The 26412-nt window shown below is 50.8% G+C and overlaps 1 protein-coding gene across 9 annotated transcripts in view; it reads left to right on the top strand.

Annotated features, from left to right (window-relative positions):
* Rph3al (rabphilin 3A like (without C2 domains)) overlaps positions 1–26412 on the top strand; it is a 146088-nt gene that overhangs the window by 106307 nt on the left and 13369 nt on the right. For all 9 annotated transcript variants that reach the window (XM_036196116.1, XM_036196111.1, XM_036196114.1 and 6 more), the window contains one exon: positions 16634–16808. In XM_036196116.1, the coding sequence (XP_036052009.1) occupies positions 16634–16808 (175 nt within the window). The remainder of the gene's footprint in view (positions 1–16633; positions 16809–26412) is intronic.

The raw sequence follows: 26412 nt of genomic DNA, 5'->3' as shown, positions 1-26412 counted from the left end.
CCTGTTGGGATGGGTCTTCCCTCCTCAGCTAAGGCTCTCCAGAAAACTCTTGTGGACGCATCCAGAGCTGTGTCTCCTAGGTGACTCCAAATCCAGTCACAGTGACAATGAAGGACCCTCAGTGGGTCCTTCCCAGCAGGTTGGCTTTTAGCATAGACTTGAGGCGGGTATAATGGGGAGGCTAATGGCCATTCGGGCAAAGAGCGGAACAACAAAGTAGAAACCCCCAAATGTGTGTTATGTCTATAGAGCTGAGGTTCCCCACCCTGTAGTGCTGCGGTCCCCTGAGGCAAGTACTGGCGCATGGTCCCCAAAGCCTCAGCTGGTTGACTCCGTCCTGATGCTGCATCCCATCTGGTCCCTCCCACCCTGCCTATCAGGCCTGTGTCATGGTTTGGCTCCATCCTACGCATACCTATAGGGAGGTGGGTAAAACGCTAAGGCAGAAGTATCTGAATTTGGTCTCTCTCTCGCACTTATTTGAATAGAATGTTATCCAAGTTTCCAGCTTATTTTTCAGATGCCAAATGACACTGGCTGGCACAGTTATACCACTCCCCCTGGCCAGCTATCTCACAGATGGTGATTTAGGAGCTGAGGGTGGACCCTCGCTTTGGGAAGTACTTATTGCACTCCTAGGCAGTGCCCAGCCCTGGAGCAGCATCCTATTTCCTTTTCTAAAGAAATGATTTAGGACTACACCCCATATGGCTGCCAGAAAGTCCTTCTGCTGGCACAGAGAATCAGGAAGGGATGGCCTTTGCCGGGATCTTCCTGCAGGGTTGGCACAGGGCTCAAAGATGGGCATTAGTGTCCCCATTTTGCAATAAAGTGGAGGTTCTGGGACCTTTGGTGACAAGTGTCAGGTGGCAGAGCCAGGAATGGAGAGCTGTGACGTGAACCTGGGATGCCAGCGCTGCATTCCCACACAGGGGCTCCTGCGATCCAGGGATACCTGGTCCCCTGACAAGTGTGTAAGTGTGTGTTTGAAGATGGTTCTTAAATTGTGCTGTGTGTGGAATATGTTAGATGTCAGGAGCGCACACCCAAAGATAACATAAAGTCACCCAAATCAGACAAAGTAAGAAGCTTGAATTAGTGATCCAGAGAAACACCTGTAAGATCTCCCAGAAAGCAGGATAGAAGGAGGAGGAAGAGGAGGAGGAGGAAGAGGAGGAACCAAACGGGATGAGGGAACAAAGAGTGAGAAAAATAGAGGCCATGGGGCCTCAGGATTTGAGTTTTTCCCAAGAGGAAGGAACCAGATTGAAAATGAAGCACTCACCACACACTGAGAAGTCCACCCCGGCATTGAAGACCCCATATTCCCCCACCGGAGAGCTCTGCCGTCCAGGGGAGAGTGGTGTTGCTTCGGCTGGGAGTGTGTTTAAACACTGGCATATTTGTTGTTCTGGGAATTGAATCAAAATTGAGAAGCTCCTCTGAGAAGACCTGGCTTGCTATAATTGGCCTGTGCAATTTTCTGCTCACAGCCTCTATTCATTTCCTGTGTGCGGCCCACTCCATCTGGGGCCAGAGCATGGCTTCCCCGCCAAACACCACCTGAGCATGCCCCCCCCCCACCTGCGGCAGAAAAGGGAGGGGAGGTCAGTGTGGGTATTCAGAAGGATTTCACGCTGCTTATGAATTCAGAGTAAAGGGAAAGCATTTGCAAAGTGTTGACAATCCAGGGGTGGCGAAGGCGTGGGAAGCCTGATCCCTGTGGACTTGCTGATCTAGCAGGAACAATTAGGATGGAGGGCAGAGACAGCACTCTGGACCAGAGGGAGCAGATAGTCCTTTGGGGGCTTATGAGGACCTTCCCACGTCCCAGATAGCATGGGAGCTGCAGGCCTGGAGGGGTAATCCCAAGGGTGGACTACAAAGTTATAGAGAGAAATTAGATCTAGTGTCAAGGTCAGCAAGCCTGTCCCTGATGCAGGGGCATAGCCCTCTGCCTACCCATCAGGACCCTTTGGTGCCACTACCTTATGATACTGGCAAGCTCCCCTTGTTTATTATAGGGGTAATTACTACATGAGCAGCCCTCGCCAGAGGCTACCTCATGGAAACCAGAGTGTTCCCTCTGGTTCTGAAATAATCCAGCCATGGTGTTTGAATTATCTACCAAAAAAAGAGACAGCACCTTACTGTACTTTTCTCTCTGCAGTTTTCCTTCCCACTGGGCTGGCAGTTGCTAGTCTCCCGGGCTGACCTGGTTGCTCAAAGCCCGCTTGAATGGAAAAGGAGGCTTGCTCAGACCCTGGGAATTCAGGGCTCCTTAGTACTGAGCTCGGTTCCTGCCCTCAGGGCTCAGAGGACACAGCATCCTGAGGGCTCTGCCTTAGTTCCCAGTGTCCTGGTGAGGTAGTGGCTTTGCACCATGGGCATGGAGCCCTGTGAGGAGTTAACCATTCACTAGGGAGACCCAGGGGGGCAGCAGCGTCTGCATTCCAGATGACTGCATTCTCCCACTGGGGTTGAGGATAGGCAGATAGGTGGAGCTTTCTTCCTGACCCGCCAACACGCGAGCTTACACACACACACACACACACACACACACACACACACACACACGCGCGCACGCGCACGCGCGCGCACGCACGCACAGTGCACTTTAAATTATTATCTTGAGACTGATGGCATTGCCTTGGGGAAGGGATGGCTCTCGGTGGTGGAGCCCTTGCCTGACAGGCCTCAAACACATCCCCAGCACCACCAAAGAGGAGGAAGAAAAATAAGTGTTATTCTTCAAAAACGCAAATGTGCTAATATCCCCTGGGAGGGGTCTCAGCCTTCAGTTAACACCTCGGCTGGGAGCTGGCACTTGGGGAAGTTGTCTGGGTAGGGAGGGGAGCAGCCAGGAAGAGGCTGGCCCCGGCTCTCCCACACCCCTCCTGTGGGTGCAGACTCTCATTTGTGCAGAACACTGAGGGCCCTGCGCAGGAGGGATGGCTCATGGGGGGGGGGGTGAGGACGAGGGGGGGTGGAGAGCAGCTTGTCTCCAAGAACACTTGGTTTCTGTCCTCTGAGCTCAGTCTGAAGGCGCAAGAGGTGGTAGATAAATGCTGTCTGAATAATGCCCACAGCTCCCTCTCTAGAGACAATGGAGCAAGCAGCATGGGAAGGTGGCTAATCACTCTCTCAGAACAGGCTGCAACAGGAAACAATTTAAAGGAGGAGGGCTGGGGAGAGCACCTCCCGGGCAAGCATGAGGACCCACATAAAACCAAAACAGGCCTTATGACCTACTTGTAATCCCCAGTGCTGGTGGTTCATCCCTGGGGCTCACTGGCAGACAGTGTCTCAACAAACAGGGTGGCCAGGGCCAGCAAGAGGGCTCAGCAGGTAAAGGCACTTGCTGCCAAGTCTAATCATGCAGAGTTCAAGTCTGGAAACCCATATGGTATAGGGAGAGAACTGACTCCTGCCAATTGACTTCTGACCTCCAGAAGTGTGTCCGTCACAGCCATAAATTAATAAATGTTTCGTTTAAGAAAGGCAGCCAGTTTCTTGGGAATGGTTTTGCACCTGAGGTTGGCCATCTGACCTCCACACAGACATGTACTTACATTCATGAACATTTGCAAACACAAGTATACACACACACATACACACACACACACACACACACACACACACGCACACGCACACACATGCACACACACACACAAAGTCCAGATGAGGGTGAAAAGAGACAGAGTAAAAAATGTGTCCAGGTGTAGTGGTACACACCTTTAATTCCAGCAGTCAGGAGGCGGAGGCAGGTGGATCTCTGTGAGTTGAGACCAGCCTGGGCTACATAGTGAAACCTTGTCTTTTTTTTTTTTTTTTTTTTTCCCCTCTTTGAGACAGGGTCTCACTATGTAGCTCTGGCTGTCCTGGAATTCATTATGTAGATCAAGCTGGTCTTGAACTCACTGAAATCAGCCTGCCCCTGCCTCCTAAGTGCTGGGATTAAAGACATGCTCCCTTGAGCCCCAAGGTAGTGGCACACGCCTTTAATCTCAGCACTTGGGAGGCAGAGCCAGGCGGGTCTCTGTGACTCGAGGTCAGCCTGGTGGTCTACAGAGATCTAGGACAGGCACCAAAACTACGCAGAGAAACCCTATCTTGGAAAAAAAAAAAAAAAAAAAGACATGCTCCCTTATGCCCAGCAAGACCTTGTCTTTAAAAAAAGGTAAGAAAATTAAGTATGCTAGAACGACAAATCTTGCCGGTCTTCAGTTTTGTTGGTTGTCATAGATGATTGACTGACTTACTGATTGATAGAAATTATATATTATAACTTTTTGAATATTCAAAGCAGTACTGTTTTAGCACTTACATCATAATAGAAAAATAAACTCCACCATCACCATGAAAAATGAGATTTAATTTTTAGCCATTTGGTTTCCACTTGTACAGTCTGGAACTTTGGATCCAATTGTTCCCTAATTCTTTTACAGCTGTAGTTTAAACATAATTTCTTTCATCTTATTATATCTTGTTCTGTTCATGTTAGCTATTTAAATCAAATCCTGTCTTTTCCTCCTTGGGCTCTGAATTTTCTAGTACCACAGTCCCCTCCCCCATCTTCTGGCTTTTGAACCTTTGCTTTTAATTCCTCTGGGTCAGCTGAGCTACCACACCTTTGAGCAATGTGTTTTGTTGTTTTGTTTTGTTGTTTTTCTCTTTCTGGTTAGTCCATATCTTCTGCTAGGTCAGAATCGCAGTCCCACTGATTGAAAGAACAGAGAGAGCTCCATCTTAACCCTGAGAAAGGCAGATTCCAACCTATTTCATGGTTACAAATGTGGCCACCATGGCATGTGACCTGCTTTTACACTCTTCCTCAGAGAGGGAATAGCCCTGAGCAAGATCTGGCAAGATGGCTCAGCTGGTAAAGGTGCTTGCCACTCAGCCTGAGGCTCTGAGTTCAATTCTTGGGCCCCACAGCATGTAAAGAAAGAGCTGACTCCGGCAGACTGTCCCCCAACCTCCACACAGGTGCTGTGGCACATCCCCCAACACATAAATCATAAAGGTGTGGTTTTATTTTACTTTTTAAAAAGAAAACCTGAAGGGCTGGAGAAATAGCTCTGTAACTCCAGCTCCAGAGACTCCAACCCCTCTTCTGGCCCCCAGGAGCAGCTGCACTCATATACGCGCGCACACACACACCCACACACACACACACACACACACACACACACAGAGAGAGAGAGAGAGAGAGAGACATAGACAGAGAGAGACAGAGACAGAGTGTTGAAATACATTTTTTTTAAAGGAAAGGGGAACCTGAGAAAATAGCCCACTGTGTCTCATCAGGCATTCCGGGGCTCTGTGCAGCTGGAGCAGGCCTGGAAACTGTGGGAGAGCAGGTGACTCAGCTGTAAGAACTTTGGTCCTGGCTCGGTTTGAGCCACACAGCTTTTCTAGCAGAAAAGTACTAAGAGCAAACTTGTCTGCCCCATCAGCCTAGCTTCCACGGCTGTGATGCTGGCCAGCCTTCCGTTACTATAACAAATAGGTGTACGATCACCTTGTGAGGGAGAAAAGCTCACTGCTGTGGCTCACGATTTCGAAGGTTTCAGTCTGATGACACAAACCTGTACCTTTAGGCCTCTGAGCAGGAAGTGGCAGAAAACAAAGCAATACTGCCCACCTCGAGGCTGGTCCCACTATCAGCTTCAGGGAACACCATAGCACTGATCTGAAGACTGCCTACTAAGCCCCACCTCTTAAAGGGCCCCCACCTTCCAATGGCCCAGGGGATGGGGGTCTTGGAAGAATGTACAAATCCCAATGACGGCAAACCCAGCTTTAAACTCTGAGCTGTCATTGTACCTTTTTTTCCCTTTCTCCTTCCTTCCTTCCTTCCTTCCTTCCTTCCTTCCTTCCTTCCTTCCTTCCTTCTTTCCTTCATTTATTTTTGTACTTTTGATACTCAGCAGTTTTCATCCGTGCCTGAAGGTTTTTGCCTGTGGTAGCAGGAACGTAGGTATGTTGTAGCGCAAGCTCAGTGACTCCTCAGACACTGCATTTTTGAACAGATGCACACAGGTCCAACATGGAATGTTCCTTGTGCTGTCAGTGAGTACACAGTAGTTCCCATCTTGGTGGCAAATTTCTCTGAGTGCCTAGGGCGCTTCCAGAAGCCCGCTCTGAGTAGTCAACATCTTGATGATGGCACATCAGCCCTTCATTTTCTGGCCATTTTCTTGGCAGGAACCAGGCCCAAGTTGAAAGGGGGAAAGCACTAGGGATTGTGAGATGGAAAGTCCCATGGCAAGTATGACTTTTGGGTCTCTGAGTCGAAGGGAAGGGGCTAGATTCACCATGGCTTCGCTTTTTTTTTTTTTTTTTTAATTTGTGTGTGTGTGTGTGTGTGTGTGTGCCTGTGTGAATGTATGTATACCATGTATACCATGTACATGCAGAAGTCCTAGGAGGCCGGAGGGTATGTTGGATCCCCTGGAACTGGAGTTACAGGCAGCTGTGAGCCACCTCTCCAGCCCCTCCCCACGGCTTTTCATACCCTGCCTTCTCACCTGGAAACCGAACTACCCTACAGCCTCAGGGGCTGACATGGCTTCCTTCAGCTGGGTGGTGCCCCAGGCCTTTCTCCTTCCCCCTCTCCCTCAGCCCTGCTCAGCTTCACCTCTGTTTCCCACTGTCAAAGTCCTGTCTCCTGGTGGCTGTGCGGAGACAGCAGTGTTCCGGGGAGGGCAGGTCTTCTCCTATCGTGCTCCACTTACAAAAACATTTCAATTACGGCACTCCTTCCCTCTCCTGTGCTATTAGCTTCTCCTCCTGAAGCCACATCCAGAGTCGGTATTCCAGCCAGACACTGCTCCAGCTCCCCATATGTGGACCTGCCATGCAGCTCCAGGATTGGATCACATCAACATTCAATTACAGATCTGTTATGTTTTCACTTTCATCAGAGGAATGCATGTGGTTCAGCAGAGAAAAAAAAACCAAATTGTTTGGCTAAGTGTCAGCCAGTAGAGGCAGCCGCATGCTGGGCCTCCCTCCCTCACCTAGCCCAGGCAGTCACTGTTCACGTGAGGGGTCTTGCTGCTCTCCTTGTGATTCACCCACACAAGATGCCCACTGTTGACTCCTGATGTGAGAGGTGAGGAGCCTGGCCTCGACTGCTGTTTCCTCTCTCCCTTCCTAGTTTTTGGTCGTTCTGATATGTTTAGCACTTTAATTATATTTATAACTTTATGTGAGATTGTGCACCCCCATAGCATTGTTTACTCCCCACCCCGGGAGCTGTGGCTGTGGAGGCATGTATCCCTCCCTCCCCCAATGCTCACCTCCCTGCTATTCTAGATCTTACCTTCAACTGGCAGGTTGAAATTCTATTATTTAACTACTGTCATTAATTCTTCCATGCTTGGTGTTCTGTGCCCGGGTCCTAATTTACAGAGGTGACTATGTGATTCCATGCAAAGAAGGGTGTATTACTTACAGATTCTAAGAGATGGGGGCCACCATGCTATCCAGGCCACAGGAGCAGCCAAGGGAAGGCACAGGCCATAGAGGTTTGGCTAGTTCGAGTATTTCCAGCAGCGTTTGGCCTTTCTCATGGAGTTCTTGCCTGACACCTGGGTGGAGGTTACTAAGGGCAGAGGAAACACCAGTTGGCGTAATGGGTCTCTCCGTGTGGCTTCTCACTCTGAAGGTTTCCAGGGCCCTCGGTGGTTCCTGCTATCTCAGAATCTCCCACCCGCCAGGAGACAGGCAGGTCCAGAGGTGGCCATAGTACAGCCAGGCTGGCTGTCTTGTGGTGGAGAGAGGGTAAGGATTTCTCTCTGTGGAAAGTTCTAGATAAAAGTGGTTTCCCACTAGTGGAGTAAGAGCTCATCTGGAGGAGGGAAGAGGACCATCTAAAAGGATTTGGAGCCCCCCATCCCCCAAAAAAGAGCTTAGTGTGTTCAAAGGAGGGAAAAATAGCTGTTTAGCTGAAAGGTATTGGTGGGGGAGAGGGGGGCAGGGGCAGGGCTGTGGGCTTTTGTTGGCCATGCTGTGGAGATTGGCTTGTCCTCGGTTAGCTCCTGGGGAACCAGAACTTACTCACTGTGTCTGTCTGTCTCTCTCTCTCTCTCTCTCTCTCTCTCTCTCTCTCTCTCTCTCTCTCATTCTCTTGCTGTGTGTGGGTGTGTGTGCATGTATATGTACATATGTGTGTGCATGCATGTGCATGCTCAAGTGATGGTTTAGGGCAGGCTGTCTCTCCTCTACCGAAGCAGGTAGACCTTTAAGATGACCACAGTGTTAAAAAGGACCATACTGTCACAGGCCAGTTCCTGTTGCTTTCTAGACTGGGTCAGCTTGGAGCTTGTGTGGCAGGCGGGACACATTCTCCTTGAAGATGAGAGTCCACAATTTGCTTGCTGTACCATACCTGTTCGTTCTGCTGGCCACCACCATAGTAGATTCCCCACTAGGCTCAGGATGGCTCGGGTACAACCCTGCCCTTGAAGAGCTCAATGTCCCAGTAAGAAAAATGGACAAAGCTGGACATGATGGTGCACACCTTTAATCCCAGCACTTGGGTGGCAGAGACAGGCAGACATCTGAGTCCGAGGCCAGCCTGGTCTACAGAGCTAGTTCCAGGACAGCCAGAGCCACAGAATGAGACCCTAATCTCAGAGAGAGAGAGAGAGAGAGAGAGAGAGAGAGAGAGAGAGAGAGGCAGACAGACAGACAGATGGAGTGAGACTGAGACATACAGACAGACAGACAGACAGACAGACACACACACACACACACACACACACACACACACGGCGAGGGTGGGGAGCAGGCAGGCAGATAATAGATACACATGAACTCCAGCCCAGGAGTGGCCTACTATTCCTGTGGTACCCCATGGCCTTGGAAGCATAGCAAAGGGGCCTTGATTCTGCCAGATCTGTCCTGGAAGACTCCCAGGGGAATGTGGCTGTCATGTGGAGACCTGGTGACAGGTACTGCCAGTGTTAGGAAGCACATGTGCAAAGGCCAAACTGCCCCTACCCCTTTATTTGTGGACTGGGGTTGGGGGGGTGTCAGAGAGAATGGGCAAGCCAGTGAAGTCAGACAGTGAGATACACCGGGAACATGGGAGACATGTAACCAGGTCAGACCAGCAAAGAGCTAAACAGTGGGCAGACTTGGGGCTTCAGCCTCCCTTTCTCCATCCTTGCCGGCAGCCACTTCCCCTTCCTTCCACCAGAGCCTGGGCAATTACCACTGGCCCACCACAGCCACCACAGCCACCACAGCCACCACAGCCACCACAGCCACCACAGCCACCACAGCCGTTTAGGAAGCACTGGTGATTAGCGATTGTTATTGTGGTAATTAAAATTCCCTGGAACAGCTTGGCTAATATCCTGCAGTCAGGTTGGCTGTGAGCTGAAATGGTAATTGAAACCTCAAAACCCAGCACAAAGCGGTAGTACCAGCCATGTCAAAGGCTGCCAGACGCCCCCTACAAGCGCCATGGCAGACGTGTGGGTCTTTTCTCATTAAATGGTATTTTCAAGGCTGGCTGCTTTGCTGGCCTTATCACAGCAAACCACACATGGGGAGCAACAACACTCAGCCTCTCCAGAAGGAAGTGTTCTCCAGCTTGGGGGCCTAGCCCCCCCCCCCGGGGTGGGGGTTAGACCCCACAGAAGGCTTGTTCTTGGCCCTGTTCTTGGGGGGAGGGGCCAAGTGTTGGTGCCAGGCAGTGAGTGAAGGGCCTGGATGCCCTGGGCAGAAGTTGCACAACTGGAAGCTATTGTGCAGGTTGTAGAGTTGGAGGGGCGGGGAGGGAAGAGAAGGTCAGGATGTGCATGGGCAGGCATGGGTGGGATTGCTGCTCAGAACTTGGCCCAGCTGGCATTTCCCACCACTCGCCTCACCAGACTTGCTCAGCCATGTGGAAGGTGATTTCCACAATACTGACGGTGTGTTTTGTGGACATGTGCACAAGTATGCCTCCTGTGTTGAGTGGTGTACCTGTGCCCCGGACCCTCTGATGGGGGGAGGGGGACTTGGGAATTGCTGATCCCCATACTAGTCCAGTATCCCAACCATTCTGAGTGGCAGGGTAAGCCAGCAGACCATCCGCCCGGAGTGGCAGCAAGATTAGTATGAGACCAGAATCTTTCAGAAATGACCACTCCATTGGCTAGCCACAGACCGGGAGAGACACAAGCCTGGCTGGCCTGGAGGGTTGGGCACATAGAGCACAGATACTGGGATGAAGCTGATATGGTTTGTACAGAGTTGGGGGGGGTTGAATAGCACCCCCAAAATGTAGAGTCTTGGCAGTTGCATGCTATTCAGCCTTGTACTTCGGATCCTGTGTTCTTTACCCATCTTCATAAAGCGCTTCATTGGTGAGAGGATTTTGCAGGGAGGTGGGATGGAGATGGCTTGTTACAGTAGATGTACGGCTGAAGCATGGGTTCTGGAGTGCCATTGCCAGGGAGCAGCAGGAAGGCTTGAGCGGGCACTATCGGGGAGATGCCCGGGGGCTGGCTCTCCACCAGCACACTTGCTAGATGCTTCCTCTCATCCCTCTTTGGATCTGAAATGATAAGTCCAGTTGGTCAACAGTCAGAACTTGGGTGAGGGGCTGGAGAGATGGCTCAGCGGCTAAGAGCACTGGCTGCTCTTCCAGAGGTCCTGGGTTCAATTCCCAGCACCCAGATGGCAGCTCACAACAGCTAACTCCAGTTCCAGGGCTTCGACACCCTCACACAGACATATATGTAGGCAAAAGACCAATTGACATAAAATAAAAATAAATTACATATTAAAAACTGTTTTAAAAAATTGGGTGGAACTACCAGGCCACTTCCCTGGCAGGGGACATGACATAGGGGCAGAGCACTTTCCTGGCATACTAGACCACTTCCTCAGGAAGGTGACTGGCCCTGCAGGTTAGGGTAAGTTCCAGAAGAGTACTCACAGCCATCAGTTCTGCTGTGTAACCAGTGTTTACTGAACACAACAACGTTGATGTGTGTCAGGAGTTTAAAGGTACAGTGGTGAGCAGACAGCCATGGCTCTCCCTCCTGGATAACAGAGCCCAGTGGAGGAGACAGTTGCAAATTAAGGACCATCCCAGAGGTGCAGGTGACCCGAGTGTCTACAGATGGATGAACATTTGCTGTACAGAATGCCATGGAAATACACACAGTGGGACCATCTTGAGCCTCCCCGATGGAGTGCTGCAGCATGCATGAGCTTTGACAAGGAAACAAGCCAGGCCCCACAGGCTAGCTTCTAGATGATTCCACTTATGTAAGGTAGCTGAAACGGACAAACTCAGGGAGTAAATGGTGTAAAGGGTGGCTGCCAGGGGCTGAAAGACAGAAGGACAGCAGGGTGACTCTGTTGTTCATCCTGTAGCACCTACACTTGGTGACCTCAAGACCCAGCAATGCCTCTCCCGTGGAAACTGCTTCTAAGCAAAGTGTACACACTCAAGGGACCTGACCCAAGGTCCTTGCCCGTGTGTGTTTCTGTGCACATGGTGGATGTTCTCTTTCCTGGGGCATCGCATCTAAACATGTAGACGTGCCTTAGGTCTTTGAACATGATCTGAGGCTGTAGCCAACAAGGAACTCATGAGTATACTGTGAAGAGACCTCACCCGGCTCCCAGAAGTAAAACAGTGGGAACAGTTCCAGTGTCCTCAGCAGGGGCTGGATTCATTCAGCTGAACCTGAACACAGCCGACCTGATTTGGGAAGTGAGGGACAGACACCATAGTGTTGATGGAGACCATTTCTTATTAACACAGAACAATAGCCGTGATACATGGTGGGGAAGAGGCCAGCCTGGGTGCATGAGACCCTGTCTAAAAAATAATAGAATGCTGTGTTTGACTTCAGGCAAGTAGCTGAACTTGTGGAAGCCTCAGTTTGCCCATCTGGAAAATGGGGTTGATGACAAAGCTTCCTCAAGGAACTTTTGGCACCATATGCCCTGGGAAGAGGGAAGGAAACTTCCCATTTTGTGAATTTTAGACCAGAGTATGTGCTACTGATTCCGTCTGTTTCCTGTTGTGATAACAAAACACCCTGAGATGGAGTAATTGAAAAAGTAGAAAGGTTTCTTTGGTTCCTTGGGAATTCCTAGAACATGGTGCCTGCATCTGATGAGGGCCTCTGTGCTGTGTCATGTGGCTAGACTTGTTTTTACATTTTTATTTGTGTGCACGATGCATATAGAGGTCAGAAGATGACTTGTATGAGTTGGTACTCTCCTCCCACTGTGGGACAGGTCCTCGACTGGGCCATCTCGCCAGCTCTCCCGACCTGCACCATTCACAAAGGTTTATTTATTTTGTGTGTATGATTGCTTGCTAGTGTGTGTGTGTGTGTGTGTGTGTGTGTGTGTGTGTGTGTGTATGATTGCTTGCTAGTGTGTGTGTGTGTGTGTGTGTGCGCGCGCGTGTGTGCGTGTGTGCATGCGCGCGCACGTACCATGTGCATACAGGACCCCACAGAGCCCAGAAGAGACATCACACACCCTGAAAGTCGAGCTGTAGGTGGTCGTGAGCCTGCATGTGGGTGCTGGGAGCCGAACCTGAGTTCTCTGCCAGAGCAGAGCCAGTACACTCCTAACTGCTGTGCTCTTTCTCCAGCCCCTGATTTTTAGAAAGGTATGTGTGTATGTGTGTGCACACATGTGGTAGTGGGGGCACAGGTATCACAGGACATGTCGGGGTCAGAGGACAACTCTGTGGAGTCAGGTCGCAGCAAGTCCCTTTACCCTGAGCCACCTTGCTAGATCAACATGCCACCCTTGATTCTAGGGATGGGACCCAGAGTGCTTAGGGAACCACTCTACCGCCGAGCACTATTCTCAGCCCTCTCTTTATGTTTCAGTTTGAGACAAAGTCTCATTAAGTTTCCCAGCTAGCCTTGAACTCACTCTAGCTTAGATAGGCCTTGAACTAGATCTGCCTGCCTCAGCCTCCCGTGTTACTAGGATCACAGGCCTGTGCCAGCAGACTCTGCTTCCTCCTCTTCTTATAAAGCCACTAATACCACCATGGAGGACCCACCCCTAGGACCTCATCTAATCCGTTCCCCAAAGGCCCTACCACTAAATGTCATCAACATACCTGGAGATCAGGCTTTCTCCTGGGAAGAGAGAAGAATTCAAACCATAGCAGTTTCCAGTCCCAAGAAATCCAAATGTGTGTGTGGGGGGGGGGGGGGGTTTCTCATGGGGACTCCAGAGAACATCCCTGCATTGTCTGTGCTGTGTGGGAGACTGAGCCCGGGTGAGATTTGGTGCTGGAATGTTGTCTAGCACACTCAAGGCCCCGAGTTCCATTCCCCAGAACCATAACAGAACCATCCAAAGCCAGGCCCTCTGTACAGGCAGTAGTCGCTGAGGGATGCACACCAGGCTATGTTCTGGACTCAGAAGTCCCATGACTCACGTTCTGGAGCATAAGGAGACTTATCTATCTGGGAGAACTAGCTGTGCCTCCCTCAGCAAGTGCAGGTGTGGCCAGCTTGTTGTTGTTCAATTTCTGCAGCACACATGGGGGTGGGGAGTAAGGTTGTGTGCTGGGTAAGGATGGTGGGGTACAGGGGTGCAGGTAAGTATGGGGTGGGGTAAAGATGGGGCTATAGGGGTGCAGGGTAAGGATGTGGTGTGGGATGCAAGGGGTGTGTGTGTGTGTGTGTGTGTGTGTGTGTGTGTGTGTGTGTGTGTAAGGTGGGTGGAGGATGGGTGGAGTGTGGGTGGCTAGAAAGCCATCCAGGCAGATTCTGATAGGGAGCATGGTGTGTTCTTTTGCCCTATTGGACATGCTGTGCACATTTGCACTTTAAAGGCTCAGAGAAGCCTTCAGTGGCATCTTAGTATATCCTAGTGTTTTCCAGATGTACCTGACCTGGGGTGCTCGCTCTCTGCCACTCGCCCTTTCCCTCTTCCCCGTCCCCCTTCTCGGCTTTTATTAGGACATGCCATGGTTTAAATACGGCCCCACGGACACATAGGGAGTAAGAAGCCACTTCGTCGTCAGCCTACACTAGCATCTGATGCTAACTCTTCATTTAAATAGGACACTTGGCCCACAGATGACAATGCTGTTCATGCTTGTCACGTAGGCTGACCATAGTGATTGTAACCCTGGCATCTGTGGGGCGGCTGCCCTGCACCTAGTGCAAGGCTTTGAGGTTTTAAGTCCACGTGTGGATCTGATCCTCATGGCCACTCTGTGAGACAGTGCCACCCCAGATCTGCCTGCTGGTGGGGAAACTCAGTGTGTCCACATCACACAGCAGCGGGGTGATGGCCCAGGATTGACTCTGAATGTCTGTGTGGAACCTGCCAAGCCCAGCTTTCCTCTGGAAAGGTGACCCTAGCCTTCCCTCGCTCTGTCCCTCCTTACTCAGTACTCCGAGCACATTCCCTTCATAGGAAAGGAGATTAAGCAGCTCTTGGCTGTTGCTGAAGTAGGCATTAAGGGTTTGGGGGGCCTTATCTCAGTTACTGCTCTGAATTCTAATCTGAGACTCTTGGAGATTCCAGTCTTTCCTGTCTGTACAGAAACTCTCCAGGGAGAGCTTCCAGACACTGTGCTAGCCTGGCTGTTCCTGAAGTCCCCAGTCACCCTCCCCAGAGCTCTTGGAGGAAGGCACCTGTGGGAGGCTGGCCACAGTGCTGGGCACTCCCAGCCTGGCAAGCATGGCTTTGCTTCACCAATGAGTGAGCACAGCTCCGAGAGGTTGATTTATACTCACCCCACACTGCACAGCTCCGAGAGGTTTATACTCACCCCACACTGCACAGCTCCGAGAGGTTGGTTTATACTCACCCCACACTGCACAGCTCCGAGAGGTTTATACTCACCCCACACTGCACTGCTCCGAGAGGTTTATACTCACCCCACACTGCACAGCTCTGAGAGGTTGGTTTATACTCACCCCACACTGCACAGCTCCGAGAGGTTGGTTGATACTCACCCCACACTGCACAGCTCCGAGAGGTTGGTTGATACTCACCCCACACTGCACAGCTCCGAGAGGTTAGTTGATACTCACCCACACTGCACAGCCAGTATGAGGGGAAGCTGCAGCTGGCCCTGCCTTGGTCAAACAGCTACTTGGGTCATTTGATTCTTCCTCTATTGACTCTTCCCATGGCAAACAAGAAAGGGGAGCCATCCTGGAGATGATGGGGCTCAGAGGGGTTCCCTGTCATTCCTGTTCTAGACAAGGGTGGACACCTTCAACATCTAGGGACCCATCCAGCTTTCTGGGTACCCTTCTCAGCCAGCCTGGGGTGATCTCTTCATTTCTTCCCACTTCAGCTCTTCTCCAAGGGGAAGAGATAGGGCCCAGCCAGCATCATCTACCCATCTCCTCCCAGCAGCTCTGAGAAGCCATGACAGCTGTGTTAGAATAGAGGGAGCTCATGGGGGGCTTAGGCCCTTAAAAAATCACAAAACTGAGGTAGAGGAGGAGAAGGAGACACTATGTTTGCACTCTGAGGCAGCCACACCAAGCCTGAGACACTGTGGCACTACTGGGCTTCTCTGCTGAGGGACAATGATATGAGCCAGAGGGACGCTGTAGAGGAGCTAGTTTAGAATAGTTGAGGGACCAGGGACATTCTCCTTGAGAAGCTGGGGCCAGAGCATGGGATCACAGGAGGCTCCATGATTGGCTGGCACTGGATGAGCTGCTTACAGCTGCTTGGGACTGGATAGGTCTGTCCTGTTCAGCCCCAGCCTCAGACCCCGTGGATAGAGAAGGTACAGGTGAGGCAGTTGGCAATGGGGGGCCCAGCCCAGGCGAATGGGTCAGGAACCTAAGCACTTCCTGCCTGTGAGCTTTCGTGTGTTAGCACTGGGGAAGGGTTGGGCTGGGCTGGGTGGTAGCTAGGTAAGCTCGTGGATTCTGGTGGGTGACGGGACAGATACAGTAGCAATGGATGGTTTTCATAGCATTCCTTACATGCTCTAAGGTGTGGTACCCTGCTGCAATCCTAGTGTACAGAGAGAAGCAAGAGAATATGGGGTCAGTTTTTAAATAGGTGTAGAGGTGAGCTGGGCACAGCAGTACACACAAATCTTCTGGAACTTGTGAAGCAGACACAAGAGGATGGGACATTCCAGACCTGCCTCATCTATATAGCAGGACCATGAATAGATGGATGGGTGGGTGGGTGGATGGATGGATATGGATGGATATATGGATGGATATGGGTGGGTGGGTGGATGGATGGATGGGTGGGTGGGTGAGTGAACAGATGGATGGACAGATGGGCAGATGGATATGGATGGATGGATGGATGGATGGATGGATGGATGGATGGGTGGATGGGTGGGTGGATGGGCACATGGATGCATGGATGGAGATGGATGGGTGGGTGGATAGATGGATGGGTGCATGGATGGAGAGTTCATAAGACTTACTGCAATGTGTCCATCCTGGGTCCACCCTAGCCCATTGGCTCAAGAGGACTGAGGAGAATTCTTGTCTATACTCTGTTCTGGATCTCACTTTCTCATCCCTATCACATCACTGACAAGCAGGAAATGAGGAACAGTATGGCTGCATGGAGAGTAGCGTGCAGGAAGGGAAGGCACCTCCACTCCCATACTCTAAGCACACATCTCTCTTCACAGGTCTGGAAGAGGTCAGGGGCCTGGTTCTACAAGGGGCTCCCCAAGTACATCTTGCCCCTGAAGACACCTGGCCGGGCTGATGATCCCCATTTACGACCTCTGCCTGTGGAACCCACAGAACCCCAGCCTCAGAGCGCTGAAGCAAGCCGTGTCTACACATGGGCCCGAGGGAGAGGTAAGAACCCTGTGTCCTCTGTGGGGCTCTGGGCATCTCTGACCACAAACACAGTGACTTCTTGCTTTACATAAACACAGCCAGAAGATCCTTTGGGAATGCTTTCCCAGTAGGACGGTAGCTCAGGTGCAAGAATACCATGAACAGCACTGTGGTTCTTTGCAGGAATGGGATGTCACTCCAAAAGCTTTTGTCTTTTTTTGAATTTATGTTTATTTTATGCACATTGGTGTTTTGCCTGAATGCATGTCTGTGTGAGGGTGTCAGATCTTGGATTTACAGACAGTTGTGAGCTGTCATGTGGGTGCTGGGAATTGAACCCAGGAAGAACATCCAGTGCTCTTAACCACTGAGCCATCTCTCTAGCCCAAGCTTTTCTTTTTCTTGCTTGTGGCGCTGAGGATAGAACCCAGCACCTTGTATAGAGTAGGCAAGTACCTCCCCAGGGAGCCATCGCCAGCCCTTAGGGGTATTCCGATCGTCTTTCTCAAGCAGGCCTGCAGCACCTCTTTTCTCTCACATGCTTTGTTTCTCTGGAGTGGGAGATCCTGCAGGGTGACTTGGTGTCGGGGGTGACTGTCCAGAGGTGAGTGTGTCCTGCTATGATGGCAGCTGAAGCTGTAGGGGGCTCTGCACTGTCTTGTGGGTGCTTTTGTGTCTCTGGTTTTCAAAGTCCCTCAACTCACAGAAGCTGCAGGACGTTCTCAAAGTAGAGATTCAGTAGGTCATCTTATAGCCACATAGCCTGAGGCCAAGGCTACAGGGCCAGAGCTGGGCCCCAGGGCAGGCCTTGGGGTCTGGCTTCTTCTGCCCAGAGCTGGTCACACTTCATTCAGCCAGAGGGGTGAGGGGTCACCTGATGGTGACTTGTCTCAGAAGAGGTGGCCTGGAGATCACAGGCCCAGCAGCAGCTTTGAGAGCCTTTGGGAGATGATGACTGTCTCCATGTCATGTGAGCTGTTCTTTCCTTATCAAAAGGGTAACACATGTCTGTGACAGAAAAGTAAAGGTCACCCAGCAGCAGGCCTCAGAGGGTGAAACCCCTGTGAGTCACCCTCGCACACAGAAGCATGTCGGGCACTCGCTGTCCCTTCTCAGGTGGTTTTCATCCTGTGTCACTCCTCAGAGCTGTCCCCTCCCGCCATCCAGGCGCTGCAGCTCCCCCTGGCATGACTCAGGCCCAGATCTAGCTTCCCTGCCGTCACAGACAGGAGTGTGGGGTGCAGGGCTGGATGCAGGGGAAGACCTGGCGTGTGTGTATGTCCTGTCCTTGTGTGTAGGGGGACGGAGGGGGGCAGCCTGGCCGGGACACTGCCTCACAGGGGTGTCATGGCCACAGAACCTGAGGGAGTAGCCATCCTCCATCCTGTCCCTCTCTGGGTGTATTCTTATCCCAGTCTAAAGAATGGGATGTGACCTCAGAAACGGAAGCAAATGGACTGGCAGGTTCAGAATGTTGCTGTGTGTGGCTGTGAAGAGGCCTGAGGCCTGTGTAAGCAGCTGGGACCCAAGTGTCCATGGCGGAGTCCTCACCACACACCTGCTCTCAATCAGCACATACATGTACATATGCACACATATCACAGGTTCATACATCCATACGTTCACAGGCATACACGGCTCACACATGTTCACGTGCATGTAGATGAGCATATATATGCTCATACGCACAAGCAAACACACATGTGCCCTGGGCACAGCTGCACTCCCAGCACCTCCTCAGCTGTGAAGACACTGATGGCCTTTTGATTGCACACGTGCAGAGGCCAGCATCCCCACACACTTGGAATCAAGGCTCTCTGCAAGGACTGGCTTTCCCTCTGAGGTAGTGAGATGTGGAGCCCCCAGGCTGCTATATCAGGCCTGTTGGAGCCCCATGGTCCCCGAGTGACTTGATGCATGAGAGCCCACAGGCAGCAAACAGGGCAGGGAGGGAGGGCGGGCTGATGGCATCTGTGCCCACACTGAGAGAGGCCACTAGGGTATGTGGTATTGGGGAGGACAGGGCTGAACTCGGAAGAAGAGCTGGTGGCTGAGGCAGAGGAGAGCCCAGGAAAGGAGGACAGTGGAGTCATACCAGTGCAGAAACCACATGCAGGGTTGGCCAGAGAGCTGCCAAAGGTCCCAATGGCATGTGTGGCCTGTTGCCGGGCAGCGTCTGTGCCCTCTAGTCGTCCTCAGTTTCTGACTGGGGACAGTCACTGCCCCAAGTCTGGCCGTGTCCTCACAGGGACTAGCTCTAGCTACTGTACCTGTGTGAGACAAGACCATCTGGTGTATGGGAACCATCCTTACCTAAGGACACCCTTGAGCTGTGGACTGAGGGACCTTCCGATTCCTCCCTTATCTTCATAGTAGCTCATGTAACCTCAAGGCGAGGTCCATGGCAGCCTATGGGCAGGGCTCTGTCACTCCTGCCTCAGGAATCCTGGGAGCTGGCAGAGGCTGCTATTCTGGCCTCTTGTGTAGCTGCTGGACTCCAGGGAGCTACACAAGGCAGCTGTGAGAGGGTAGTGAGGGGCTGTCCCCATCTGTCCAGTCCTCTAATGACCACATCCCCGTGGTGCTTTCCAGCTCTGAAAGTGACTTCCCCACCCTCCTCCTAGCTCACCACCAGGTGCCCAAAGGCTTGGCAGCTGGCTGGGCTCACAGCTCTGGCTCTGACCTAGGGCCAGCTAGCACATATAGCTCTCCCAGCACCACAATTGGGCTGACTGAGCTCAGGAGGGGTCAGAGTAGGTAGGTACCATTCTTACCGCTCTGAAAAGTCCTGTGGCGGGGCCATGTCAGTCCTCAGCAGGCCAGTATCTTAGCACATAGCACAGGAGCAGCGTAGAAGAGATGCTCCATAGATATGCGAGCAAGTGAGTGACCACATGCCTGCTTCTGAGCCTGCAAAGGAGGCTGTAGAGAGAGCTTCCATCTGGTCTGTGAGCTGCTAGATGGACCCAAGAGATGCTTCTTAAAGGCTGGTTAAGCCACCTGTTCTCACAGGGAAGCTCTCTTCCCAGCCCCAGGTCCTCAGGGACTCCACGATCTTCCCCCTGCCACAGTTCCTCCCACAGGCACGGAGCTGAGGCTAACACCAGCTCACCAGCTCTCTTCAGCATCTGTCTGTGACCCTCTTCCCCACTCTCAGTCTACCCCACCCCCACCCCAAGCCTTGGGCTCCAGCACCTATGCCTCCCACCCTCTCCTGCTCACATCCTAGCCAGCCCTCTCGTTCCCTTTCTTACGCCCTGTTGGAAATGGAGGTAAGCGACAGAGATAGGTCATAAATGGTTTTGGTTTTAATTTTATTTGTGTGCGTATATGTATGTATGCTATTGGTGTGTGCAGGCGCACACATGCCACAATGCACATGTGGAGGCTAGAGGTCTGCTTGGTGGGGTGTCTCCTCTCCTTCCACCTTTACGTGCGTGCCAGAGATTGAACACAAATCACCAGGCTTGTGCAGCAAGTGCACGGAGACATCTCACTGGCCCCAAGCTATGAACTTTCCAATATACGCAGGGATCTAGGAGTTAATTGATGTTTGCAAGATAGGTGCCCTCCCATCCTCTTCCACTGTTTTCTTTATTAATTTTTAATAATATAAGAATTCAAGTTAAATAATTCAGCAAGGAGTGAAAACCAGTAACCTCTTCTGTTTGTCCTTAAACCATAGCCCTTGACCACACACCCACCGAATTTAGGCATTTAAATTTGCTTTGCAACAAAAATAGACAGGCTGTGTCTTGCCTGTGACGCTGTTGCTTTTCGGAGTTGCATTTGTTTGTTTGTTTGTTTGTTTGTTTTGAGACTATCTCTCTATGTAGCCCTGGCTGGCCTGGAACTCTTTGTGTAAACCAGGCTAGCCTTGAAATCATAGAGATCTGACTGCCTCTGCTTCAAATGACAGAATCAAAGGCATGCGTCATCACACCACACCTGTCACTAGAATGCCATGAACTCCTTCAGGGCCATTGGATCTAGGTTTTACCTCACCTTTGTGGCTGAATCAGATCCCATGAACATTGGGTTATGTTTTCATTGTTCTCTACCGATGGGCCTTAATGTTGTTTCTAGGTTTTACCTTGAAATATCTTTAAGCCTGGAAGCTGCAAACTGAAGCTCAGGCTATATAATATCCTAGTCATCTACCCTGCGGCAGTGAGGCTGTACATATTTGCTGCCTGTGCTACTGCTGGGGGTTCTAACCATGGCCAGTACACAGGGAAGAAAAACATTTCATTTTTATGTCCACATCCGAGTAGGTCTTCCTGTGTCTATTACTTATTGATTTTAATTCAGATGTCCTGTTTTTCAAATTGTTTCTTGAAGCCAGGCACTGTAGTACATGCTTTCATTTCATCACAGATGCCTCTGGTCCAGGAGCTGCTAGAGGGACCCAGCACTTGGGAGGCAGAGGGTTCTGATTCAAGACTGGTCTCAGTTTCATAGGAAGTCCTAGTGAGTTCCAGACTAGCCTGGGCTACAGAGTAAGCCCCAGTCCCAAAATAAAAAGAAAATCTTATTAACTGATAAGGCCCTGAAGCCATGTTCAATCAAAATTCAAATCAAGAATCTCCATCATTTGATCATATTTGATCATAGTTTGACTTTGTTTTGGGGTGTGTGTGTGTGTGTGTGTGTGTGTGTGTGTGTGTATGTGTGTGTTTCGGGTGCTTGGGATAAACCCAACCCTTGAGTAAACTAGGCAAGTGCTCTGCCACATTCCCAGGCTCCAGCCTTTATTAGGTGTTTTGTTTTAGATCTATTTTATGTGCATTAGTGTTCTGCCTGCATGTGCCATGAGTGAGCCTGGTGCCCACAAAGGTAAGAGCAGGTGTCAGATCCCAAGTAACTGGAGTTACAGACAGTTGGGAGCCACCATGTGGTGCTGGGAACTGAACCCAACTCCTCTTGCAAGAGCAGCCAACGCTCTGAACCAGTGAACCATCCCTCCTACCCCTGATTAGTTATTAATTAATGCAGTGAGGCAAGAAATAAGAAGCTTTCTCTCAATAGTGGAAATGAACAAAAGGAACTAAATCCATCTTCTCTACAGTGGATGTGTACACCAAGAACTCAGCCCACTCCAACTAATGCCCCAGAGTTAATAAAGAAATTTAGAAATTGACAAGACTTAAGGTAAATCAATTTTGCCTGGCAGTGGTGGCACACCCCTTTAGTCCTAGCACTGGGGAGGGAGAGATGAGCATATCCCTGAGTTCGAGTCAGCCTGATCTACAGATCAAGTTCCAGGACAGCCAGGGATGCATAGAGAAACCCTGTCTCGAAAAAAAAAAAAAAAAAAACAAAACCAGATAAATCAATTTTAAAAATCGATAGCTTTAATCTGAACTAAATAATTAAAAGTGGAAATGAGAAGACCTATTTGTAATTGAAACAAAAAATTATTTGATGCCTGGAAGGAGACTTTAAATGGAAATTATAGGGACCAGCATGTAGAAAATTGAAGTATTATTGTATTAGTATGCTTAGGCTGCTGTAACAAACTACCACAGACTGGGTGGGTGGCTTAAGCTACAGAAATTGATTTTCTCCCAGGTCTGGCCAGTAAAGCAAGATCAGGAGCTGACAGAACTTGTCTGGTGACCCTCGTGGTGCAGTGGGTGGCCACCTTGTTCAGTGTGTACATGTGAGGACAGAGGGGTTAGAACTCTGGTCTCTGCTCAAGAGAATACTCACCCTGTTGAATCAGGCCCCACCCTAGGGCTTCATTTACTCTTCCAAACATCTGGAGTTTAGAGCTTCAACATGAACTAAGGTTGGGGACACAAGCATTCAACCCACAAAAAGGGTAAAAAATAAACCCTGAGCAGAAAATCAGGTAAAAACTTCAATCCTGCCAGGTGTGTAATCCCAGTGTTTGGGAGGCAGAGGAAGCCTCTGTGAGTTCTAGGCCAGGCTGGTCTACATAGTAAGTTCCAAGCCAGCCAGGGCTACATAGCAAGATGCTGTCTCAAAAGGAGTTAAAAAAAAATCTTAATTTTTCCATTTTTATAGCTATATAAGATCTGTCTGATTCCCTGTGTGTATGTAGAGACAGAATATGAATGTGTATGTGTGCTATAACATGGATGTCCCTGGAAAACTCCATGCTTAAGTTAAGGAAGCCAGAGGCAAAGGCTACACACTGTATGATCCCTTTCATAGGGAATGGCTAAGCTAGGCAAACCCATAGAAAGATGCATGAGCCAGGGGGTTGGAGGGGGGCGGGGGGACAGGGACTGCTGATGAGGACAGAGGATGAAAATATTCTGAAACTAAGTAGCGATGGCAGTCGCCCAGTGTTATGATGGTATGAAAAACCACTGCATTGTACTCCCCCTGAAGAGTGAATTTTATAGGATATGAATTATGTCTCAATTTAAAAGCTTGTGAGGAACTTAGAGTAGCTATTATAGAATATACACATAGATGAATGGACGCGAATTGAAGTAGGCCCAAGAACGCATGGAAAGCTGAACACAGGGATTTTTCAACTCAGTGGGAAAAGGCGTATTGATTCAATAACTAGGCGTGATTCAATTTCTGTGTGTGCCCAGGAACACATTATAGACCTAAATGCTAAGAATAAAACAATAGGCCAGGTAGGGTGGCCTGTGCCTTTATTCCTTGCTACTCGGGAGGCTGAGGCAGGAGGATCATTTGAGCATAGAGTTCAAGACCAGCCTAGGCCCCACAGTGAGACCCTGTCTCAAAATCAGTCAATCACCGGGAGCATTAGAGACGGAGTAGATGTAGCCCTGCCCTCTGGGTTTCTGAGGAGAGTGGTAACAGCTGTGGAACAGGTGGGCTGACCTGGGCCTTGGGTACCGATCTGAGACAAGGATGCCAGATAGTGACTCCAGGGAGGCTCATCTATGATGAGACATTGGCTCTTCTTACCCCAGGAGCCTGCAAGGAACAGCATGGCCTAGGGCGGCCCCAGGACCAGTAAAGCCAGCCTTTGTGTCTCCTACCTGGTTTCAAGTAGTAGAACCAGTGCTGGGGGTTCATGGCTCATCGTCCCTTTGGCAGGGCCTACCCCTTTCCCCAGCCACGAGGTACGCATACTCTCTGCCTCTCCATCCCCTTAGAGATGGCCGACATTAGAAAGGCCAGGCCTCGACACTGCGTCTGCCTCAAGCTCCCTGAAGCTCAGAGGCTAGTCTATTCCCTCTCTAGGAAGCCTGGGTCACAGCCCATCCCCAGAGTCCCTCTACTACCGCCTCCCACCTGCTCGGGTCCACCCAAACCAGGCATTTCCTTCTGGATGATACACTGGCTGCCTTTAAGATCTGCCCTAGAAAGTACTTCAGGCTCTTGGATTTGTTCCATTTGTGTAATTTCAGGAAAAACTGGGGTTTTGATGCCACTTCCGCAGCTACTAGGTTTTAAGCAAATGTTTTTAAGATCCCGAACTGAAGCGGCAGGGAGTCTGCGGTCCCGTGGAAGCAAGCATCCGGGTTTGGGGTGAGCGGTCTGACTCCCCTGATCTGCAGAGTGGACCAGGGTGGCCCTTACCCGAATTATCCTCCCCTCCACCCCCACAGCTGACCCAGCCTCCCCACATGGGGCCAGCAGCTCCTAGAGAAGCCGAATCATTGGGGCTGCACTGGCCTTGACCAGGGCACCCTGTGATTCATGGTCATTATCTCATTTGAAGCTCAAGGCAGCTGCAGACGGTGAAATTGACTCTTCGTGATGGATGAGGAGGGAGGCCACACAAGGTCACGTAGGCTGTCTGCTGCACTGAGGCCCAAGGACCCAGGCTCTTCCCCCTGAGTGCAGCACGTGGTGACGCTCTCGGCTCCATCACCATGTAGCTGGCTTTGCCCTGTCTGGTGATTCAGAGGATTTTTCAAGGGAGGGAGGTACTGCTGGGCTCCTGAAGAGGGGGTCTTGTGACAGCGGAGGGGCAGCCAGAGCTACCCTGCCTGTCTGTACTCTTGGCTACTCCCTCTGCCTGCTGGGTAGCTCGCATCAGGCTAAGTCTGGGGAGTTTCTGCACCGGCTTGCACCCCATCCACAATCAGGAGGGAAGCAACTGGTCTCTCATTTCTGCCCAGAGCACCCTTTTAGCATCCAGCCACCATCAGACATAATGGATGGCACAGCCAGTGTCTTCTAATTAATTACCATCTAACCACAGATCTCAGTACTTTGTCTGACAGGGTAGTGAGTTGCCTGTCAGTGAGGGCATTCGAGAGAAGGTTGGATATTACAGTGAGGGATCTTCTAAGTCAGATACTGCGAGAAGCTGTTAGTGTGTTTCCTGTTATGCCCCCACCACATTAGCTCCAGTCTTAGGGTGGGAGGTAACCATGGCCTGAGGCTGGGAAAGCCACACCGCCCATGCAGCGTTGAACCTGCAACCTGTCTCGTTAGCACAGAGCAGCAGCCGACTGAGCTAATAAGCAGGTTCCATAGCCACTGATCTCCCATCATAGCCACTGATCTTCCATCGAGTGCATGCGCAGCTGCTGCTTCCTGACTCCTTAACGCGGCAAGCTATTTATACCAGCCGATCCATTCATTCTTAATGAGCCTCGGTTGTGGATTGTAAAATGTTTTATTTTCAGACAGGATTGCTCACTGCCCAGAGCCAGCTGTTGCTATGACTCCTTCCTTCCCTTCTCTGTTCCTGAGAAATCAGCGCACACACACGAGCGCGCGCGCACACACACACACACACACACAAGCACACTTCCTCTGTGGTTTCTGAACTGTCCGTTTTTGTCACATTGGCTGTCCCTGGTACCCGAGTCCCCACAGCCTTCAGAGTACCTGGGAGGATGTGTAGGGGATAGGGCCCCTGCTTGCTGGAGCAGATGAAAGACAAGGCAGAGCAGGAGGGCGTCCATGTTAGGAGGAAGAATGTCACCTGTCCATGGGTGCTGAGACTCCACCTCTGTGACAGGTCACAGTCTAGCAGTGACCTGATCTGGCTAGCTACTTAAAATGCACTGTCAAATTTTTTAACTGCAGAGAATTCTCACTTTTAAAAATCAGAAGGTCTACCAATGCCGCCCTCTCGGAGGCAACAGCAGCATCCCCTTTTAATGATGGCGTGTTCTCTGTTTGCCACAGTCCCCAGCCCTCCCTCTTGTCTCTGGCAGTCTTTTGGTATTGCTGTACATGATTACTAAGGAGGGAGACCTGGGGTGCAGCTCCATGGTGGAGTGCTTGCCTCGCACGCACCAGGCCCTGGCTTCCATCACCAAACCACAAAGGAAAAAGAAAAGTAGAAATTCTTCTGTGGTCCATGTCTCTGTGAAAAGGAAGATAAGCAAAGCATGGCTCTCAGAGGCACTTGTTGCAAGAAAAAGGAGCAGGTTTCCCAGGGCTTCTCCTGTCAGCCACCTGGCTCACACAGAGGAGACCGTATAGCCATCTCCCCAGCCTTCAAGACGGGCTTCCTGGGCCAGTCTGTAGCTCTTGGGGCCTGCGCAGCTCCTGGGAAAGAAAACCTTGGTTATGAAATGATGTTTTCCCATTAGGATGATGGGGAGGGGGCTAGAACAGGCTCTGTTCTCTTCTAGTTTTCTTATCTTGGAGTTCAAGGACTCCTCCAAGGGCAAGGGCCTTAACAGAGGAATTTCAAACAGGCAGG

Source organism: Onychomys torridus, chromosome 8 (assembly GCF_903995425.1).
Source record: "Onychomys torridus chromosome 8, mOncTor1.1, whole genome shotgun sequence".
NCBI classification, from domain to species: Eukaryota; Metazoa; Chordata; class Mammalia; order Rodentia; family Cricetidae; genus Onychomys; species Onychomys torridus.
Note: the sequence above shows the minus strand (reverse complement) of the source record. Positions and strands in the feature narration are given on the sequence as shown.